The sequence below is a fragment of the Mustelus asterias genome, chromosome 15 (assembly GCF_964213995.1).
Source record: "Mustelus asterias chromosome 15, sMusAst1.hap1.1, whole genome shotgun sequence".
NCBI classification, from domain to species: Eukaryota; Metazoa; Chordata; class Chondrichthyes; order Carcharhiniformes; family Triakidae; genus Mustelus; species Mustelus asterias.
This window is the reverse complement of record NC_135815.1, coordinates 49,383,670-49,406,607: the sequence shown is the minus strand read 5'-3', so window position 1 is coordinate 49,406,607 and position 22,938 is coordinate 49,383,670. Positions and strand designations below refer to the sequence as shown.

The 22,938-nt window shown below is 41.7% G+C and overlaps 1 protein-coding gene across 2 annotated transcripts in view; it reads right to left on the bottom strand.

Moving 5' to 3' along the window:
- The window catches only part of sptbn1 (spectrin, beta, non-erythrocytic 1), a 244,542-nt gene that overhangs the window by 59,078 nt on the left and 162,526 nt on the right, over nt 1-22,938 (bottom strand). For both annotated transcript variants that reach the window (XM_078229863.1, XM_078229864.1), the window contains 8 exons: nt 17,705-17,856; nt 9,930-10,103; nt 9,623-9,714; nt 8,403-8,483; nt 8,180-8,295; nt 7,279-7,391; nt 6,478-6,665; nt 4,524-4,641 (listed from right to left, as the gene is read on the bottom strand). In XM_078229863.1, coding sequence (XP_078085989.1) covers nt 4,524-4,641; nt 6,478-6,665; nt 7,279-7,391; nt 8,180-8,295; nt 8,403-8,483; nt 9,623-9,714; nt 9,930-10,103; nt 17,705-17,856 — 1,034 coding nt within the window. The remainder of the gene's footprint in view (nt 1-4,523; nt 4,642-6,477; nt 6,666-7,278; nt 7,392-8,179; nt 8,296-8,402; nt 8,484-9,622; nt 9,715-9,929; nt 10,104-17,704; nt 17,857-22,938) is intronic.

Below are 22,938 nucleotides of genomic sequence, written 5' to 3'. Positions count from 1 at the left end.
TCGAATTAGGTCGAAGAAATCCTTGTTTGTGAGATGTGGTTGGAGCTGACATGGGTGGAGCCCGATTTGCAGTGACAACGCCGCAGGTGGGCAGACCTATGCTCAGGTGGTGCTGTTGGCGCCAAGTTGAAAATTGTTTTTATGAATGAAAATGTGGAAGAAGCATTCTGCTCCCCGGCACAGATTACAAGCATTCACAATGATAAACTAGGAGATATCCTACAAAGAATGAATGGTGCGGAGATGACAGGGAGAGGGAGGTTTCCTCAGTGAAGGCTCATATTTGGTACCTGGAAACCTGCTGCATGGTATGTAGGACATCCTATTTAAGTCGGGTGAGGTGATGACCTGACGAGGACTGCCTGTGAGCTAGTTCCCCCGGAAGTGGAGAATTCCCAGCTGATTTTGAGGGCTGGCTGCCATATTCTTGTGATCTTGATTTGAGGACTGGGCATCTTAAGTCCTGCATGTTCCACAGCAGTTGTGGCTTTGGTCTTTGCTAGCTCCGTGGATGGCTAGGGTTCATCGTTGATCCTGGACTTTGTTCCCTTATGATTTTGCTCCTGATTATGTGCTGTTGAATTTTGTGTCCTTGCTGATGGCTCTTCCGTTGATGAGCTCCAGCAGCGAGGAGGGGTTTTCCAGCCAGAGGCCGTCTTCTTTCCTTTTTATTTTATCGGGGAACGCTCCGAGTGGGTTGTGCATCTTGCAGATTGTATGATACATGTTTCGTTGTTTTTTTGCGTGCTGTAATTCTTGCATTTGCATGGGTGGAGTACATTCTTTTGCAGTACGCTTTGTTTTAGTTATAGAAAAGATGAGTAGGCCACAGCAGAGTGGTGGGTGGATGGTTAGATGTAGACGTAGTTGGTATGGCCATAAGTCCTCATTTTAGGTGAGATGGCCCTCCATTAGAACTACTGGTGTTGCGTTTTTTGTTGGTCATTCTGGGTCCAGGAAAACCTGTGCTTGTCCTATGGTGATGCAGACAAACTAGATGTTCTGGAGTGGACTGGATTTCTTTTCCTTACCATTGGCACTTCTGGTTGTTGGGAATGTTGGAGAGGTGTGTGATGGTGCAAGCCCAAGCATGGATAGGTCTTTGAGTTTTGAGTTTCTATTTTGTTGCTCTGTGAAGGGGAATGCACCAGAATGCCACATTCATGGCCTTATCCTGTCCTCCTGATTCCCCATGCTTTTTTTCTGTTGAGTCCTTTCAATATCCATACAAGAGGAGGCACTGACCATAATGGCAGGGACTGTGATGTCTGATTCTTTGAATTATTTGTATTGATCTATGCTGGTCTTCTCCATGTATATATGTGAAATGATACTTTTGTGCTGTGCTGAATCCTGGCACTTTGTTGCGCATTATACTGAATATAATCTTGAAAATACTCAATAAAAGCATTATTAAAATGAAAACCTGTTGCAGTCACTTCGCCCAATTATACCAGGACGGCTGTGAATGCACTGAAATAGAGACTCAGGATCTGATAGTTTTGAGATGGGTGCTGAGATGGGCTCCAGCAGTATTTTGAGGAGGTGACAGATCAGACAGGTCAGAAGATACTGACAGGGGACAACATGCACAGCTTTTAATATAACAGAGTCACAGATTTTTAAAAAACACAAACATTAGAAGAAATGTTACTCTCCAATCCTATGGATCCAACTTTTATCTAATCTTGGGGATGAATTTTACACCCCCAAGCCCCACCACTACATATTTGTAGACGGGAAGGACACATAAAATGAAGCAGGTATCCAGCCCACCCCTTATTACAGTGGGCGGGTAAGACAACAGGCAGCCCACTCACCCTTTGACCTATTGAGACCCTTAAGTGGACAATTCACTGCCACTGAAGGGCCTCATTCCACCTCTGCCACAGTTTTTCAGCCTGCCCTGCGGGGAAAGGCGAATGCAAGGCAAGCAGCCCTGCAACCAAGTCAGTGCAGGCCGTTGCCAAGCAAGATGAGGTGATGCCTCTATGGGCGGTCCCTCTCGTCATTGAGGGCATCCCATCTTTCCTCAAGATGGTAACCTCGCTTTGTCCTCTCCCCCACACCCCCAGTGTTCCCCTACCCACCAGCCACTCTAACCTGAAACACACCCCCCCCCCCAGCCACTCAATCCTCACCCACTCCCCGTAGCCACCAAGGGCAGCACGGTGGCACAGTGGCTAGCCCTGTCTCCTAACAGTGCCAGGGACACAGGTTCGATTCCTGGCTTGGATCACTGTCTGTGTGGAGTCGGCACAATCTCCCCATGTCTGTGTGAGTTTCCTCCGGGTGCTCCAGTTTCCTGGCATGTGCTGGTTAGGTGGATTGGCCATGTTAAAATTCTCCCTCAGTGTACCCGAACAGGTGCTGGAGCGTGGAAACTAGGGGATTTTCCACAGTAACGTCATTGCAGTGTTAATGTAAGCCTCCTGTGACACTAATAAATAAACTTTGAAATACTCTAACTTCAACCCCGCTCCCTTACTGGGGCCTCCCAGCCTTGGCCGCCCCCACCCAAAATTCCTGGACTTACCTGAAATCCAGCACATCTTCACTTCTATTTTACTATTTCTAGTCCCTGTAGTGGCCACTGTGGTTTTCTGGAACTATGGCACTGCTCAGACTCTAGGTTGAGACTTTCTGTCCCTGAGGGGTGGAAGTCCCACTCTGCACTAATTAAGGCTGCCTCGTGTTAGAGAACTTCTGGGATTTCAAACCCTAATAAAGACTATTAGAACTGAGTGGATTAGCTTAGGATAAGAATCACAGGCTGCCTTATATATATTTTATAAAGGTACTGTCTGCATAGAAATAAATTTAACCACAGTTAGAGAATGTAAACATGTATTTTTGAAAGTGTATTATTGAACAAGCATACATCTTGGCTAACAGCACAGGATTCTAAGGCATCATGGGAAATAGGCCAGTAAAGTGAACCACATTCCTTATAACAATACATCCATAGATAGCTCTTATCAGCATGGGTACCAGACAGCTCAGTGAATGAGACATTCATTGAGCAAGGACAAGCTAGTGGTTCCAGACAGCTTAATGAATAGGCCAGATAAGAGACCAGGACAGGTGGCCATGGGAAAGTCAGGCAGAAACTGCTAGAACTTATTGTTTCCATGCTGTCAGAGAATCTCTGCAATTGGCCAAGGTATCTAACATTTACTAATGATGATTGACCTGTTCTAATGATGATTGGCTTATGATGAGCCAAAAGACGGGTAAAATGTCTTTTGGAAGTTGTATAATTGTATTGCCACTGTGATATAACTTCAGAGAAGAGTTGGATTGCTCAGCCCTTCTCTCCCAATAAAGAAACATCTTGCATCAGGATACTATAGTCGCAAGTCTGTGTATTAGCTAAAGTTAAACTCAATACTTAGCTTCTAAAAAAACCTCTACACTTGTGTGCATTAAAGTTTTCTGGGGCAGCTAAAGTTGACGTCTGCAAGGTGTAGAACAACTGTTAGGTCCAGGGGAGGTAATCTGTGCCCACTCACCACCATAAAACCCACCCTCTGATCTATTTTTGATTATTTCTCATGTTCAGTTTGCCCCTGCTCTAGGTTTTCCATTCTAAGATACCATTTGGAAATGAGGCAAGACAGTACATGCTAAATGGTATGCTTTTTAAAGGGGGTGCAAGGAGAGAGAGACCTGGGACTATTCATGCACAAATTGTTGAGATTAACACAGCAGCTAATAAAGGATATGGTATAATAGGAGCTTGGGCTTTGTAAACAGCGACAGTGTACAAAAACCAGAAAGCTATGCTAAACCTTTATAAGACACTGGTTGAGTCTTAGCTGGAGTATTGTGTCCAATTCTGGATACTCTCACTTTAGGACGGACATGAAGGATTTGGAAAGGGCACAGAGTGATTTACTAAAATGATTCCAGGGATGAAAAATTGCAGTTACTTGGATAGACTGGAGTTGCTGGGAGCAGTGAAGGTTATATGAGATTTGTTAGAGGCGTTTAAAGTCATGCGAAGTGGAGATAAGTAAATAAAAGAGAATCTATGTCCAATGGCTCAAAGGTCAAGGAAGCAGGGGGCACAGATTTTAAATAATTGCCAAAGAATCAGAAGTCATGGGATGAAAACATTTATTCATCACAAATGGTTAAGATTGGAATACACTGTCCACAGATTCAAAAAGGCACTGGATAAGTATGTGAAGGAGAAAATTGCAGGGATACGACAGAAGAGTGAGGGGGTGGGACGGATCTGATTGATCTTTGAAAGAGCTAGTGCAGGCTTGATGAGCCAAATGGCCTTTTTCTGTGCTGCATTAATCTATGATATTATTTATAAACATGCTTAGCTGATGTCTCCTCTCAATTGACATTCAGAAACCAGGAGAAAATAAGCACTAGTTCTACTCAAGGGATGTTGCTGTTCAGTTGAGTGTAGTCGTGGGGCCAGCTTAAACTATCACAAACTTCTGATGAGGTTAAATACATTTCCTTCAATGAGAAAATAAAATAGAACAAACATTTGTCACGATTACCTTGTTGATATCGGAGATGAGTTTTCCTTCTCTTGGCAGGTACACTTTCTGATTGTTTGCTCTCATTTTGCTTTGAATGGTGAAGAGCAATACTTCAAGGTTTCCTTTTTCTGTAAACCTATCGTAGAAATATCAGATAGCAGCCAAATCATTTTATATATTATACTATAAAATAATAAAAATTTCATATGCTTTTTAATTTTTGTGGCAAACTCAACAGGTGAAGCAACAAGTTCAATAGTGATACAACCAGCTTTGTCAATTCCAGAAAAATTGCACCTGGTGCACGTGGAATGAGCTTAAATCGGTTCTTACGATGACAAGAAACAAGAGTGGACGAGGGAGGAGAATCAGAATTGCCCTTTTGTGCTGTGAAAAGCTTGCTTTGGATCAGATAACATTCAGCTTTGATTAACAAACAGCAGGTACCACTCGCACTCAGGCAACGACCATCTTCACAGTGACACAGTGGTTAGCAATGCTGCCTCATGGTGCCAGGAACCCGGGATCGATTCTGGCCTCGAGTGACTGCCTGTGTGGAGTTTGGAGATACCACAGGGTACCTTTCCCCAGTTGGCTGCATGACGTCACGCCAGTACGAATCATGACTGGTTTTCAAGTGTGGAAACCAGTCGTGCTGGCTATGCCAGGGACACGGAGGTGCCTGTAGGCCCCAGGGGTTGAAGGACAAAGTTGGACATTGGCCCTTTCTGTGTTGGGGATGGGGTAAGAGCCCTGATGCGCGAGAGGTCACGTGGAGAGCCCTGATGTCTGCAAGAGTGGGGACAGCCCCGATGCCTGCCAGGGCAGGGGGTACCCCAATAATGGTGCTGGGGTGGGGGTGCCCCCATGCTTGTGGGGGCATCCCAATGTCTGAGGGAGACCCTGGTGTCCGTGAGGGGGGGTGGTTATATGTAACATTGAGATCATGGTGGCGTGTTGAGACCCCCCTCGGAATTGCACAGGAGAAAAGGCATCTGTAAAGCCATCGGATTTCTCTCAGCTTTTCTCGTCCGATCCAACACTTTACCCAAATTTTATGCTACAAGTAGTTGTGTCCTGACCCCTCAAAGTTCAAGCCATCAGAAACAAGAGCTTTCAAGAAGCTTGATTCAGTAAAAGAGCAGTCTGTTTGAATGCCAGCCCTTCATTGCCTTACTATCCATTCCTTCTATCACTAACAAACTGCAATTGCAGTACATGATATCAATAGGAAGGTTTGCAGAAAACCCTTTTCTGCAGTGCCCTCCAGCCCTGTGACAGTGAGAACAGTATAATGGAAGCTCCATCATTTCCCAATGATGTACTAGCCCGAGTTACACCCATAGAGCTGGATTTTGCGCACCACCACCTGCCAGACATGTATTTGCAGGAGGGAGCACGTAAAGTATGAGGGGAGCCCAGCCCACCCCCGAGCTGTCCTCCATAAAATGCGAGGTGGGCGGGTGTCAAAATTGGTAACTCATCTGTCATTTTGAAATAAATAATGGTCAATGGAGCTTGTTACAAAGCCAACTGACTGGGAATTTACACGAATGTTGGCGTGGACAGGTGAACAGGAGTGGACAGTCTGTTTTTTTGAGCCCAAGTTGAAAAAAGGTTGGGGGGGGGGGGGGGGGGAGGGGGGGGGAGCTGGGACTATCATTCCTTCCTCCCCTGCTATTTTTGCAGGCCAATGGGGAATGGGTATTAACTGAAGTCTTCTCAGTGTCACCCACATGCAGAGAATAAATTATAAAAATTTGAAGTGTTCTGTATTGCTAAGAGCTAGCCAAATATCTTCATTCATTTGTTACTTTAACTTGATTTGCCACTATTTGTGCACTATGATACTAGTGTATATTACATGTACAGAGTCAGATAATTATGATGTGTTCAGTAATTAGCTCTTAGCTATGTTCTCCCAAGTGACTCATGAAGTTAATTAAAGTAGTTTAGTAACTTTAACACTTACTTTGATGGTTTTTCTACTGTGCGATATGTGTTAAATGCTTGTAGCTGCTGCTGAACACCAACAAGTGAGTTGGCAAATTTACGATTGTTCAAGATGATTATAGTCTGTTCAATCCACTCCAGCAGGTCAGATGCCAGCGATTCGTACTTTTCTATCATTTTCTCAGTCTCAATTGCATAGTCAAGCACCTGTCAGATTTGGAAATAGAACAATTTTATCGTAAAACATCGAAGACATGTCAGCTATATAAAAATAATATTCTACAATTACTTCAGTAAATGAGTTCTGGGATGGTTTAATCCGTTGATTATTGTATTAGAATGAATACCTTGGAATGAGTTAATGACTGTACCATGATTTAACAAAAACAACTTTGAGGCCAGTAGCTTAATTGACTATATAACTATTTTGTGAATGTTTATGGTGATTGTTATGAAGAAGCGTGGTGTTCAACTCATCTGCTGAGCTTATGACCTTAGTTAAGCCTTCATGGAATGGTGAGGCATTTCCCATTGAAGAAAAATATATATTTTTAAAATAAGGCAAATAACCCTTCTATGTCTGGACATGTAACTCAGTAGCATTATTAACAGAAACAAAAGCAGAGAACTGGTCTGACTATTGACACTTGTATTTAAGAACTTAAGATGGGAGAATTACAGTTTCAATGTGTTTTAATTCAGGTGTTACAAAGACTGCTTTGTATACTTAGTTCACTGCTGAATGACATTACACCATTTTCTGACGTTACTGGATGTTTTCCTCCATTTGTTACACAGGTTACAAAAAATGTTCAAATACCTTTCCAATACGTTTTCCTTCCACAGCAAGGGCCTTCATTTTGGAGAAGTAATGGTAGTATGTCACCACATAAGTAATAATTGACTTCTCATCAGGGTGATCAACACTGACATCTGGCAATAAAATGTTGAGTATTACCTAACTGCACAGCAGTTCAAAACAGCTTGTATAAAATGTAAGTGAAGGGCAATGATCAATTTTACTTTATAAGCATTACATTATAGTGAGTATTTAAGTTATTGATGTCAATGCATACTTTTAGGACAGCAAGTGAGAGAGATCAAATAACAGAACCAAAGAATCCCGACAGTGTAGGAAGAAGCCATTCAGCCCAGCGAGTCTGTACCGACTCTCTGAAAGAGCATCCCACCCAGTCCCTCCCTCCCCTCTAACTCCACATATTTCCCATGACTAACCCACCTAACCTACACATCTTTGGACACTTAAGGAGCAATTTAGCATAGTCAATCAACCCAACCTGCACATCTCTGAACTGTGGGAAGAAACCAGAGCACCCAGAGAATACCCATGCAGACATGGGGAGAACATGCAAACGCCAGACAGTCACCAAAGGCCAAATTCAAACCCAGTGCTGTGAGGCAACAGTGCTAACCACTGTGCCACCGTGCCGCCCTAATATTGATGCTATTTCATTTTTTCCCCCAATAAAGTCAATTTAAATCTATTATGAACATCAGATTGGGGAAATGATGCAGGGACTGAAGGTGGGGCAGAGTTTAGGAAATAAAAAGGTGATTTTTTTTGAGAATGGAATTAACAATACACAGTGAGAAAAAAAGGCACTTCTAGTTTTCAAGCAGCAAATTATACAAAGCCATTAGATGAAAAGTTCCTACAAAGTAACATGCCAAGATTTAAAAATGGAATATTAAAAACTAACCTTCGGGGTCCAGCAGCTTGGTAAGTCCAAGGTGTTGCTCTGCAAGGTTGAAAGCATTCTGGAGATTGTAGTGGGCATTAGACTTCTTAAGCTTGTCAAAGTCAATCAAGTCCGGTCTGACCAAAGACAACAAAGTGAGCAGATATGGAGACATACGTATTAAAAACTGGATGCAAAGTGTGATTATTTAAATATTTCTTTGAATTTACCCATACCAACATACCTATGCTTGTGTATTACAGCGTTGAACGCCATGCCATCCCTCCAGCTGGTGGTGAAGTTGTGAATATTGACATTGGGATAACTATGGAGAGGAACAGAAAATGTAAATCTTTTTCAATCTGCTTTTCAAAGTGGAAATGAAGCAAGTTTAACAAGCAAAAATTGACAAGCTGCATTTCCTCATTGCCATTTTAATAAAATTGTAAACCCATTCTTCAGAAACAGATTTATAATTTGGTTACACAGAGGGAATCTTCCTATGGGTTGATTATATTGGAACTGCACTGGCATCATTTCCTCAAATCCTTATCTCTGGTGAAAATGTTATTTAAAGGTTTTGCAAGACAAATCGGAGAACTTGCTATAATTACTATATCACTAACATAGTAACTAGAGAAGAATTATCTCTGATATTAAAATTCACATTTAGCAAATACGCAGCTACTCTTGTAAGTTTAGAGTAATCAACAGTGTGCTGGGTAAGACCAAGATTAAACAAAGTGCCAAGAAAGAACCAAATATAGGCTTTCTCAAAATAGCAATGGGTGAAGAAAAGAATGCAATGAGTAAGAGCTAATTTATTCAGAATTTTGCTACCGTTATAAACTAGTTCAGAAATTAACTAAAATTAATCTACCTATTACCGTTAAAGGCACTTTTCAGTGAAGGTGACATGTGTGCATGTACTTAAGAGTAAACGCATACATGCAAGATGTGTTTTTAAACTTGAGAACTGGGATTATAATGTTTCTAATACTTTGCCCCTAAAACATCACTTCATTTCCAAATTATTTAGCTTTAAAAGCATGCTAAATACATAGATCTACCATTTAGATAGTCTGCAGGAATTCTTTACTCAGTTGTTCATCCAAAAATAAGACAAATATTTGAATTAATTATATTTGCAAATACCAAAGCCATCATTGCAATCCAAAAGTTTAAGAAATGCCTTCAAAAGATAGCTCCAATTGAGGAGGCTATTATGTGACAGATATCATAAATACATTTAACAAAACAACACAAGATATGGTTTTGTTTTTGTACATCCAAAGAGGACCTTAACTGAAACAAACCATCAAAGATAAAAGACTTAGGAGCGCTGAGGCAAAGCAAAACAGATTTTTTGTTCAAACCTAAGAGCTTAAAAGAACTCAAGATTCAACTGAAAAAAATCACTATTGCACAGAAACTTTATTACAGCAATTCCTTTATGGCACTCACCCTGCTGTTTTCATTTGACACCACAACAGCAAAGCGTCTTTTGCAGATTTCTTTTCCTTGTTGTCTTCCGACTCAACGCTGATATCTTGGATCTGGATAATAAAAATGAATATCAAATTGGTTTATTTAGTTGCAAAATTTGAGCTACTGAAAAGAAGCAGGTTTAAGTGGTCCTAAACACATCAGGTGCTTTCACAAAAAGGAACGCTCATATTTTGTTTAAGTGGCCAAAAGTGTAGAATAATTAAAACAAACATTAATTAATCCTAAAGATCTCCTAGCAGCATCATTGCGTTGCTGAATTTACCTGGAATCGAAGAATGATGGTCCAAATTAAACCAAGAGTGAGTCGATGGTTTCCATCCACAATATCATGGGATCCCATATTTTCTAAATGTACTCTTTGTTCTTTAAGGAATTGAAGGGCTTTGTCAACATTTTCAAGACAATGGATTCGCATTCGTCCTTTTGTTGGTTTTGGCTAGTAGAGAAAGAGGGGGAATATGCACATAAATACCAAATATCATGCAAAAGAACTGTAGCACTGAAGTACTGAATAAATGCTGGCCCAGAATTTTCAGTTGTAATGACAGCAAGATTGTCAGCATTCACTGTCCTTACAGCTCTGAAACTGACAGCAAATTCCATGTTTCTCCAGAAGATGTGCTGTTGAAGATCCCTCCCAAATACAACCAATCAAAAATCACTGAGGACGAAAACTTCAATTAAATCACCATCCCATCTCTAAACCCACTTTCCCCTCCAAAAGCCTTGAACACTTTAGGGGTGATTTTACCATTGCGATGCACCCGTTTTCAGACACGACAATGTGGTAAAGTCGAGCGTAAAGCACTTAGCATGACTGTGCTGGTATTCACGGCTGGCGCCATTGTACGAGTGCCACATTTCCGGCGCGGTCAGCCTCACATCGGAAATGGGCGGGAGGTGGGTTAAAATATGGAAATGTATTATAATGCTGTTTTACATCGGCTTAGCGAGGCCAGCGCTCAATCGCCCAGGCCTGCCCCCCCTTTATGACCTCGCCAGGAGAAATTCATGCCGGCAAGGAATAGACATGCTCCCCAGGAACAGGGAGCAGTCAACTTGGACACGCCGGTGGAACCGGAGACCATTGAGACCCCCTGGGGATGCTGAAGGCAAGGGGGGGGGGGGGGGTGCCCCTTAGGCAGTGCCAGACTGGCAGTGCCACTCCAGCACTTGGACAATGCTAGGGGCAGGGCCAGTGGGGGGGGGGGGGGGGGGGGGGGGGAGAGAAAGAGGGGGCCCGCTGCCACTCAGCAGGGATTGGGGGTGCGGGGGGGGTGTCCACTGCCTCTCTGCAGGGATTGGTTGGGTGGGGAGGTGGGGGATGGAAGGGGGGCCCACTGCCACTTTGCCGCGGGGGGTGGGCAGTGGGTCTAGACAGCGCGGGGGGTGCTGCTGGCAGGGGCTATATCTTGGGCCATGGATCCCCGCAATCGCGGAGTGGGGGAGGGGGGGGGGGGGGTGTTTCAGGCAGCCTGCACTAGCAGGGGTCTGACAGCTCTCTCTCTTCTGGCAGACTCCTGCTACTGCGTGTATGCAGCATCAGAGGCCTGCACATGCGCACTACTCCCTCTGCAGGGTTTCAGGCGTGTTAAGCCCCGCCCACGGCTTCAGCAACAGGCTTGCTGATATTTTTGCAGGCAGAGCGCGTATGGGGGAGCCTGAAAACACTCCCAAAAGACAGATCTGAAACTCTTCCAGTTTCAAGTCAGCCCAGCAATTAGAAAAAAAAAGGTAAAATCACTCCCATTGTACCACATTTGACTCCAAGATGAGCTTCTGACTTCACATTAGTGCCAGAGCATGGATCACCTATTCCCAGCTTTTAAATGTTGCTCAACATCACCCTCATCATCTCGTCTGCTGCTGAAACTCATTCATACTTTCATTAAGTGGCCAAAAGTGTAAAGATCCTAGTGGCACTCATTGCATTGCAGAAATTACCTGGAATCGGAGAATGATGGTCCAAATTAAACCAAGGGTCAGTCGATGGTTTCCCTCCACAATATCTGAATAGCCAGATATCTTCTCCAGCCACCACCACCAGCCACAACCTGTACCCCAGCCCCCAATCATCTAATTCTAACCTCTTGAGCACCCCCAAATGGAGAGCCATGTAGGGGATCAGGTGTGAGATCAGGTGGGAGCACTTTGAAATAGTCAAGTCTAGAGGTAAGAAAAGCATAAATGAGAGTTTCAGCAGCAGATGAGCTGGTAAGGGGGCGAAGTCAAGCAACATCTAAAAGCTGGAAATAGTCTGTCTCCCAGTCAAGGGTCGTCTTGATTTTAAAATTCTCAGTTGTTTTCAAACCCCTCCTCCATGACCTGGCCCCTCACTACCTTTGTAATTCTCTCCAACTCCCCACCCTGAGACATCTGTATTCATCTAATTCTAGCCTCTTGAGCATCCCCAAATGGGTAGCCATGCCAGGCCAAGCTCTGGAATTACGCGCCTACAGCCCTCAGCCATTCTGCCTGGATTTTTCCCTTTAATACAGTCCTAAAACCTACCTCTTTGACCAAGCTTTTTGTTTTTTGACCTACGATCTTCTTGAATGGCTTTATGTCATACTTTGTTTCATAATGCCCATGAAGCATCTTGGGATGTTTCATTACATGATAAAGCACAGGGCATCCTGGGTTTTAATCAATAGGGCATTGAAGGCAAAAGAAAAAGAGTTAAGTTAAACCTGTATAAAAAACAGGCAAGCCTTAACTGGAGTATTCAGGCAAGTTCTCAGCACCACACTTTAGGAAAGGCATTTGAGAGAGTACAGAAAGGATTCACGAGAATGGCTTCAGGGATGAGGAACTTCACACAACTGGAAAAGTTGGGACTATTTTCCTTGGAGAGGAGGAAGTTGGGAGGATATTTGATAGAGGCATTCAAAATCGTGAAATGTCTGGACAGATAGGTGAAAAACTGGTCCTATTGGTGGGAGGATTGAGAACCAAATGGCACAGGTTTGAGGTAATTGACAAAAGAAGGAAAGGTGGCATGAGGAAAAACTTTTTCATGCAGCAAATAGTTAGGATCTGGAATACACAACCAGATAGTATGGTGAAGATAGGTTCAATCAAGGCCTACAAGAGGGAACTGGATCATTATCTGAAAAAGAAATATTTGCAGGGCTATGGGGGAAAGGCAGGGGAATGGCACGAAGCGGATTCCTCCCTCAGAAGGCCAGCACAGACACGATGGGTTGAATGGTCTCTTTCTATGCCATAAACATTCTAAGATTCTATGATTAAAGGTGTTAAGTTGTTGCTGTTGCCTTATGCTCTTTGTCTCACTTTTACAACCTTTGAAAAAAGCCACACCTTGTTGAATGAGGAAATAACTGGTTTACAGTGGCATAACAAGGTTCATAATTATTGCTAAATAGTCTCACTGGCCCTGAAAGATTAATTTTATAATATTGGATACTTTTTTTTGCATTAGGAGTTCCACATATATTTAAAACAACAAAAAGAAAATTGGGGTAAGGCGGTGTGTGAAACTTGTCCACGATCCTCATGGCTGCCCTGCAACATTTTAACGGCATGATAAGGGCCTCAAAAGACGGCCCACCGCCTCCTCCGCCCCCTGTAAAATTTCGGACAGGTTGAGATCACATATCTCCTGCCTTCAAATCCATTGGCTAAAAAGTATGGAATCCAGCTCCACACGTTTTTTTTTACACTTTATGATTATTTGAGCTCCACGTAAATATTTATGTTCCAATTATTTACTGCATTGCCTGTAAAATTTTAAAATTGAGGATGAAGGTTTTTTTTAACTTCCTGGTTTGCGGTCTATGGGAACACTTCAATGTGATTGGCTGCTTACTCTGCTAATAACACCACTTGCGTTGCATGCCTGGAGATCCCTTGACTTGGTGCCAGACTCGAAGCATTATTTGTCAGGGGAAATCCAAGCCTAGATCTAAATCCAAGCCTAGATCCAAGCTCACTAGATCTTTGTGGGCAGCCTTCTTCAAATCAACAGCAAGCGCACTGCTTGTTGCTAGTCCCAAAATCAAGCCCTTCTTTCACAATATTATTGTAGAATAAATACCAGGCATATATTAATATGTCAAATTGCTTAACAAATTTCTTCTCACGGTTATGACACTTAAAATTTTTTTGGGAAAGTTGCAACAACTAAGGACCAAAAACCATTAACAACAAAGTTAAGGTAACAAGTTGGGGTTCGAGTGGATAAGCACTTTTTTCTTTTGCCCAATAGTTTAAATCATATCTATCTGCCTGTCATTTTTGCTACATTAAACAACAACAGCTACTTGCATTTAGTTAGCACCTTCATTGCTATTAAATACTCCAAACTGCTTCACAGGAGTATCAAATAAAATTTGACACTGAACCACATAAAAACTTGTATTAGGACAGGCAAAGAGGTAGTTTTTGAGGAATGTCATGAAGGAGGCAAGAGTAGTAGAGGCAGAGGAGGAAATTGCAGAGCTGAGAGCATATCTAGATGCAAGCACAGTTGTAAATTGTGGAAAGAATAAAACTGGGGATGTACAAAAGGCCAAAATTGGAGCACAAAGATGGCGGAGAATTGTAGGAATGCAGAAGGTTACAGAGGTGGGTAGAAAGGCAACCATGGAGAGTTTTGGAAACAAGAGCGAGAATTTTAAAATCAAGCTTTGGCTAAACTGGGAGTCAATGACAGTCAATAAGCTAAAGGTGGTGTGTAAATGGGGCAAGGTACGAGTCCTGTGCCAAGTTTTGGATAGTTAAAGTTCATGGAGGGTGCAAGTAACCAGTCATTTGAATAGTTGGGTCTAGAGGTAACAAAGGTATGGATGAGGGTTTCAGCAGGATATGAGTTGAGGCAGTGCAAAAATGGGTAATGTTATGGAGTTGAATGTATAAAGCCTTGGCAATTGTGAGTTCCTGGCACATGGGTCTTACACAACCAGGAATATTCTCTCTGGATTCACCCAACTAAATATTTGGGGTGACTAAATTCAGTGTCTTCAGTATACGCCACAAACTTCATTCTAAACCATCAACTCCATCTCTCCATGGTTCAACAAGACTATTCGCCATCTTAAGTTTTCCTGCTTGACCCACAGCTGGATATTGTAACAGAACAGCAATTGATTAAATGCTCATCTTCCTTCTTTTTCAAAGCAGAATTTAAATTCAAATTAGCAGAACTCAAATCATCTCAGTTGATAACAATACAACCTTCTAGTTATGGTCAATAGTTGTTCAAACACCATACTAGAGATTATATGCATAAACTATACTGATACTCCAACACAGTAGCTGAAGGAGTTTTGTATTCTGGCATCCTTTGGTGAGATGGTCTGCTTGTTCCAGATGTTCAAGTGGTTGTTAAAAACCCTACAACACTGTGTAGAAAAACAAAATTCCATAGATTTTTTTATTGCATGTATACACCACATGATATGATCATTTGATAAGAGGCACTTGTGGTCATACAAGAAAATAAGCCCATAAGCTTTAATTGGGGCACTCTGCACTCTTAATAATTTAGCCCAGTGAAAATTACTAATTTTACAGTTTACAATGTGGCTGAGAGCAAGTAATAGTAATAATTCACACTTTCAGGGCCTCACACTAACGTCATCTGCAATCCCCAGGAACATTGGGGAAATGAAACACAAGAATGCTTTTCTTAAGACCACAGTAATCTGTACCTTAAGAAGCTAGTGTCTATTTAAATGTCCTATTTGTGGGAACATCATTATGGAAACCATAGCTTTCTTGTTACCCAGGTGATTAATGTTGTCGAATCTCAACTTACAATAAGCATGCTATTGCAACAGACATTCTTGAGTATATTCAAACAAAGGAGTGTTTTAATTGTATTGTCTTCAGGATGTCAAAACAGCTTCATGACTCAAGAGATTCTCACCTCCACTTTAACGGTTGAGCAACATCAAAGAAGGTAATTTGTTCGTTAAGAGCCTAATCTTTTTGTCCACACTTTATTTTGTAATGGTTGAAATATCTGTAGTATTTGGCATCAGACAATGAAATCCTGAAGGCTTAATTTTATGATCCTGAAAGGGGACTAAACAGCAGAGGTGTCCAGAAAATAGTTGCTGAGTGGTATTAGTAGAAGTCCCACCAGCATTTTAGCTAAACATCATTTTACAGGTCATGGGAAAGGGTACGAAGCAAGTGTGCCTGCCTGTCCCCATCAGAAAAGCCAAGGTCAGACCTTTCAGAATTTTCACTGGGGTGAGCAGGACAAAAAGCCAGAAAACATCTTAAAAGATAGGGGCTTAAAAGATGGCATCTTTGAGAGAGGTCATGTTGCAGGTCAGTAAAGGAGTAGAGGTCGGGATTACTCCACATAAGGACCAAATTTTGGATTGGCATTGATTTTGATGAGCCCTCTGCTAATTTCTGCATGTAGCAGCCTCATTATCCAAGGGCTGCTAATCATGGATTGCTTCACAATAATTACTGCAGCTGGCATGGGGATTAAATGTTGGCATTATTCTCAAACACACTCTAGCCACCTAAAAAGTCAGGCAGCAAGCCTTTTTGATTATCGTCCGATGGCTCTGATATCCTTCATTATGAAGTGCTTTGAAAAGTTAGTCATGGCACAAATCAGTTCCTGCCTCCCAGACTGCCTGGATCCACTACAATTCGCCTATCGCCACGACAGGTCCACAGCAGACGCCATCTCCCTGGCCCTACACTCAACCCTGGAGCACCCAGATAACAAAGTCACCTATGTCAGGCTCCTTTTCATAGACTACAGCTCAGCCTTTAACACCATTATTCCTACAAGACTCATCACCAAACTTCGTGGCCTGGGGCTCGGTTCCTTCCTCTGCAACTGGATCCTAGACTTCCTAACCCACAGCAAGGACAGGCAACAACAACACCTCCATGATCGTCTTCAACACCGGTGTTCCGCAAGACTGTCTCTTCAGCCCCTTACTGTACTCCTTATACACCTCTGACTATATGGCCAAATTCCAACTCGATTTTCAAGTTTGCTGATGACACCACCGGGGTCGGATCTCAAACAATGATGAGACACAGTACAAGAAAGAGACAGAGTCTGGTGAAGTGGTGCGACGACAATAATCTCTCCCTCAATGTCAACAAAACGAAGGAGATAGCCATCAACTTCAGGAAGCATGGTGGAGGGCACGTCCCTGGGGAAGAAGTAGAAATGGTCAAGAACTTCAAGTTTTTAGGTGTCCAGATCACCAAAATCCTGTCCTGGTCCCTCCATGCGGACGCTATATAGTTAAGAAAGCCCAACAACACCTCTACTTTCTCAGGAGACTAAGGAAATTTGGCATGTCCACTACAGCTCTCACCAACTTCTACAGAATGCACCGTAGAAAGTCTATTTCCAATTGAATCACAGCTTGATATGGCTCCTGCTCTGTCTAAGACTGCAAGAAACTACAAAAGGTTGTGAATGTAGCCCAATCCATCACTCAAATCAGCCTCCCATCCAGTGACACTGTCTGACTTCCCGCTGCCTCGGAAAAGAAGCCAGCATAATCAAGGAGCCCATGCACCCGGACATACTCTCTTCCACCTTCTTCTGTCAGGAAAAAGATACAAAAGTCTGAGGTCATATACCAATCGACTCAAAAACAGTTTCTTCCGTGCTGCCATCAGACTTTTGAATGGGCTTACCTCGCATTAAGTTGATCTTTCTCTACACCCAAACTATGACTGTAGCACTACATTCTGTACTCTCGCCTTTCCTTCCCTATGTACGGTATTCTTTGTCTGCATAGCACGCAAGAAACAATACTTTTCACTGTATACTAATACATGTGACAATAATAAATCAAATCAAATAATCTTTTGGGCGAAAAGAAAAGACATGTTTCAGTTTTTAAAAAGGTTAGAACTGAAGCTGCAATTTATGTATGCTTTGTTTAATTTAATAAATATATCAAGAACTACTACCTGAACAAAGCCTTCCATATAGTCACATGTTTGTGTAAGGAAAAATAACAGCACTTTGATCCAGGGAATATTACTGACCACGCATATTTCTGTCAATTAAATACTTACAAGTCTTTCTCCTGACAACACCTCGAGTAGCTTGATCAGCATCCGGCCATCGCGTAGGTCTGTGTACAAATCTGTGATTCTGCAAGACACTCGTGCCAAGTGAGAGTTTACCCATTTTGTGAAAGTCTTCTTTTGAACAGCTTCACGCTCGTCTGTAAGATACAAACATTGGATTACTCACTGTTCAGCATTTCAAGGGAGCATTTGTTCTTAACTTTTAGTTTTAAGTACCTCCAGGTTCTGTGACATCTCACTTCCCTCTGCTGAAGTGGAAGGCTTTGAGACAATCTGCCTCTGGGCTGCAGCCCTCACTAATCTTTGCCGTGGGGTACCTAAGTGAATTGATTTGACCCACCTCCATCCCCACTTGCTCCAAGTAGATCAATTAAGGGCTCATTACTGTAAAAATCTAAACTTTAATCAGTTTCCCTACAGTGGTTTAATCAGTGGTTCGTATTACTGCCTCACAGCGCCAGGGACCCGTGTTCGATTCTGGCTTTGGGTGACTGTGTGGAGTTTGCACATACTGTGTCTGCATGCGTTTCCTCCGAGTGCTTTGGTTTCCTCCCACAGTCCAAAGGTGTGTAGGTTAGGTGGATTAGCACGGTAAATGCATGGGGTTGAGGATAGGGCTGGCCAGTAGGCCGAGGTAAGATGCTCTTTTGGAGAATTGGTGCAGACTTGATGGGCCGAATGGCCTCCTTCTGAACTGTAGCGATTCTATGGAGGTGGGTTGCTGACCATTCCTATGCACTAGAGGCATTTCATAATTTAATGAAAAGCTGGAAAATTCAAATTGAACTTCTCACTTTACATTCATATTAATCACAGGGCCTTGGGTCACTGTGTGTGGAGTTTGCACGTTCTTCCCGTGTCTGCATGGGTTTCCTCCGAGTGCTCCGGTTTCCTCCCGCAGTCCAAAGATATGCGGGTTAGGTTGATTGGTCATGCTAAGTTGACCGTAGTATCAGGGGGATTAGTGGGGTAAATAAATGGAGTTACGGGAATAGGGCTTGGGTGGGATTGTGGTCGGTGCAGACTTGATGGGCAGAATGGCCTCCTTCTGCACTGTAGGGATTCTATGATCACAGAAGCCTTCTTTCAGAAAAGATCACTATGAATTTAGGCCAACTCCTGACTGCAAATGGCATGGGTAAATTCAGAATTGGCATCATTTTCAGCTTCATAATTGCCTTTGAACCAGTCATTCTATTAACAAGAGACATTGGGACCACTCCAATCTTTTTCTTGGTAGCTATATTTAAACTAGATATACAATTCAAAATGTTCAACAATATATTGCAATGCTTTCAATAATTTGAATGGTTATATTTATTACCTCTGTATCAAAGCTTTCTCACTTCTCATATCCTCAATGATAAAATTAGAATAATCCCACATAAAACCTTTGCAGTTTTCAATTGACATGGCATCTCTAAGATTTGACAGATTTATATTGAATCTGGTACAGCTAAGTCAGTGACCACAGACAGTAAATACATAATTAATGCAGAAAAGCAAACATAAATCCCTTGATCTTACTTTCCTGTCACAATCATGCAGGTAGGAGTTAGCTTTCATATTTAAGGTCACGGTGCTGTCCTCCATGATTTCTGGAGCTTATCATCAAAAGCATTGATTTTGAAATTTGGCATTTTTAGTCAGGTTTTAATAAAAATGGGGTCCTTATACCTTGGCTAAAGGTATCTAAAATTTTGGGGAAAAATGCAGAAGAGGAATTCATTACGTGCCCCTTTCCATCTTTATCTTGTGATTATAAATGAACTTCCATGGCTACAGCTGATCACTGCATCGTGACGGATACAGTAATTAGAACTGAAAAGGGTAATGGATGCAATGGGGGTGCTGCCACTGAAATAGAAATTCACGTCAAATACAGTGGAGCGTTGCTCAAACTCAGGAATTACAGTCCTCAATGACAGATCTGCAACGCAAGTGTGCACTGTAGCATTTTACAAGAAATGCAATTTCCTCAAATATTCAAAACAACACGAGCAGATCTAATGCCCTAGTTACGTTAAAAGGCAACCTTCCCTTTTCTCTACTGCGTAGAGAAATCCCTTTGTTTATGAAGCTAAGAGAGGACTGGTATAGTCAGATTATTTATGGATCGCACAAGGACCATTATTCTCACATTAATTCAAACACTGCTGCTAAGCAACAAATAAGTGCATCAAATGATCTTCAGCTGAGGCCCGAGGAATAAATAAATAATTGAGCTTTTCAATCTAGATACCTTATAGAAGGTTTGAAACTGAAAATCTATTATATTCTGCCTGAAAGGAATGGAAATAGCAGAAAATTAATTTAAGAACTAATTACAGCGCACTAATGCTAAGGCTCAAGAGAAATTGGGTTGTATGCAACTACTTACATAACTATAATGTCCTAAAACATACCAGAAGATGGTGAACAATCGTGATCTCAAAGCAGAATATAAAGAAAGACATGTTGCCGAAGCTTTCTGCCTTGCACTCAGGGAAAGAGCAGCTAAATATGCTGAATGATGTAATAAACATTTGTGAAAATATACACATCCAAAAATACGTAGGACCCACAATATGCAAATTATTTTATTTTACCTCTGGAACAGTGCATCACCGTTTAAATTGATCTTTTGAATTGGCATAATACTGTTACTTGTAGTTACAGAATGGAATTTTATTAGGATGGCCACATGGTAATAGAATATTAAATAAGTTTCTCCTCAACCACACCTGCAAGCAACCAAAAGTTGTCATCATTTGAATACTCCTTATGTGCAAGAGACTCAGTTAACAAGACTGCATAATTAATGAAACATAACATTCAAACTCTACCTTTTTCTTTAAAAAGCATAAATGTAGAATATAAAGAATCATATTGACAAAGGTTAAGTGATGCAGAAATAGACTGCCCATTCAATAGATATTATTTCTCCTACATTTAACAGGCATCTGATCATGTCAGGATCATTTCAAAATCATTTCACTACAAGTACAATATTTATCCAAACCGTATGTACCAGACTTTTGTTTTACTATTACTATTTTGTTTTACTATTATGTGTGATAGAGAACATGAACATTTATCATTATGAGTCAAATCTGTTAACCCTGAAAACTCCCTGTTACCAGTTAAGAAACTTATAATCAAATGGTATGTATTTTTAGTTACTCAACAATCTCTGGAGGGACTAGATGATATAGGTGGGGTCTTACTTATCTTGCATTTTAGTAAGAAAGTTTTCCCAGGGGTTTACAAACAGGAGAACATTCTATGAAGAACTCAACTCAGGAAAAAGGAAACTGCATGAACAGTTGTATTAATAATAGGTAGTAATTTAGTGTTATCTTCAAGCAACACTGAAAGGAAGTTTCCTCTTAACGGAAATAACATACAGTTTAGAGTTACCACATTGAGGATTTCAGTTACTGCATCAATACCACTGGCAGAAAATATAGTTAATTGGTTAACTATATTCACAGATACCTTATTTTTCCTCAACCAACTATATTTTTCCTCCCATCTTTTCCCTGCCTGAAATTCTAAACAGATAAAATAAAAGGACAAAAGAAAAATGTAACTTGACACGACGTTTTATAATTACTTTTACTGACCCAAGACAGATTTTAACAGTATAAAAGCTGCCAAACACCTTGCTATTTAAAAAAAAATCTTGAGAAAATTTGCAATTACATTCCACATTATAAAATGTAAAAGTATTTCGAGATTCTCAATACTAATACAAGAAGCAGAAATGACATTGAGCTATGAATGTAAAATGCTAAGATTAAGACAGTTGCATGTATGGACTAATGAGAAGGAATTTCATTTTCTCTTGCATAATAAATCATATGCTCCTTTTTAACTTGTGCTTGACAAGTTTTGGATTAACAGAGAGTGGAGTTTAATCAATTTATGCAGGATCTGGCCACAGTAGATAGGAAACAGCTACTAGTGGGGAAACCTACATGAGAATATTGGGGCAGGGCGTTCAAAAAGGAAATGGAGGGGGTACAAGCTCAGCATGATCCCTCTAGGGTGATAGGAAGGAGTAACAAACCCAGAGAACCATGGATGACCAGAGACATTCAGGATCAGATGAGAAGGAAATGAAAGGCTTTTAGCAGATACAAGGGGAACAAATCAGCAGAGGCATTAGTGAAGTACAGAAAGTACAGGATGGAGCTTAAGAAAGTGATTAGAAAAGCAAAGAGGGGACATGAGAAAGTTCTGGCTTCACCCAAAAGAATGAGGATGAAGGTATGGAGCTCGGGATGAGACACTGAGGTTCCTGAGCAAATTGACATAGGGAAGGACAAGGGATTGGAGGTGTTGTCAGGCTTAAAAGTGGACAAATCTCCAGATCCAGATGAATTATGCCCCTGGCTGCTGTGCGAGGCAAGAGAGAGGAGACTGCAGGGGCTCTGACCCAAATGTTTAATTCCTCTCTGGCCACGGGGGAAGTCCCAGAGGACTGGGGAACTGCTAACGTGGTTCTGCTTTTTAAGAAGGGTTATAGAGGTAAGCCAGGGAATTACAGATCAGTGAGTCTCACATCAGTGGTAGGGAAACTACTGCAGAAAATTCTGAAGAAGAGCATCTATCTCCACTTGGAGGGGCAAAACTTAATTAGGGATAGTCAGCATGGCTTTGTCAGAGGGAGGTCATGCCCAACAAATCTGATTGATTTTTTGAGGTGACCAGGTGTGTAGATGAGGGTAGTGCAGTTGATGTAGTTTATATGGATTTCAGCAAAGCCTTTGACAAGGTCTGCATGGGAGACTTATAAAGGAGGCAAGTGCAAATGGAATAATTTGATGAAGTGGATTCAAATTTGGCTTAGTTGTAGGAGACAGAGGGTGATGACAGAAGGCTGGAAGCCTGTGTCCAGTGGTGTACCACAGGGATCTGTGCTGGGTCCCCTATTATTTGTCATTTATATAAACAACATAGATAACTATGTGGGGAGTAGCATTAATAAGTTTGTGGACAACACAAAGTTTGCCTGGGTGGTTAACAGCAGACAAAAACAGAAAATGCTGGAGAAACTCAGCAGCTCTGACAGCATCTGTGGAGAGAATAGAGCCAACATTTCAGGATGACCCTTCTTCAGATTCCCCAGCCAGGGGAAACAACTTCTCAATGTCTACCCTGTGAAGCTCCTTGGAAATACTCAGTAGGTCTTGCAGCATTGGTAGACAGAAAAACAGAATTAATGTTTCAGGTTG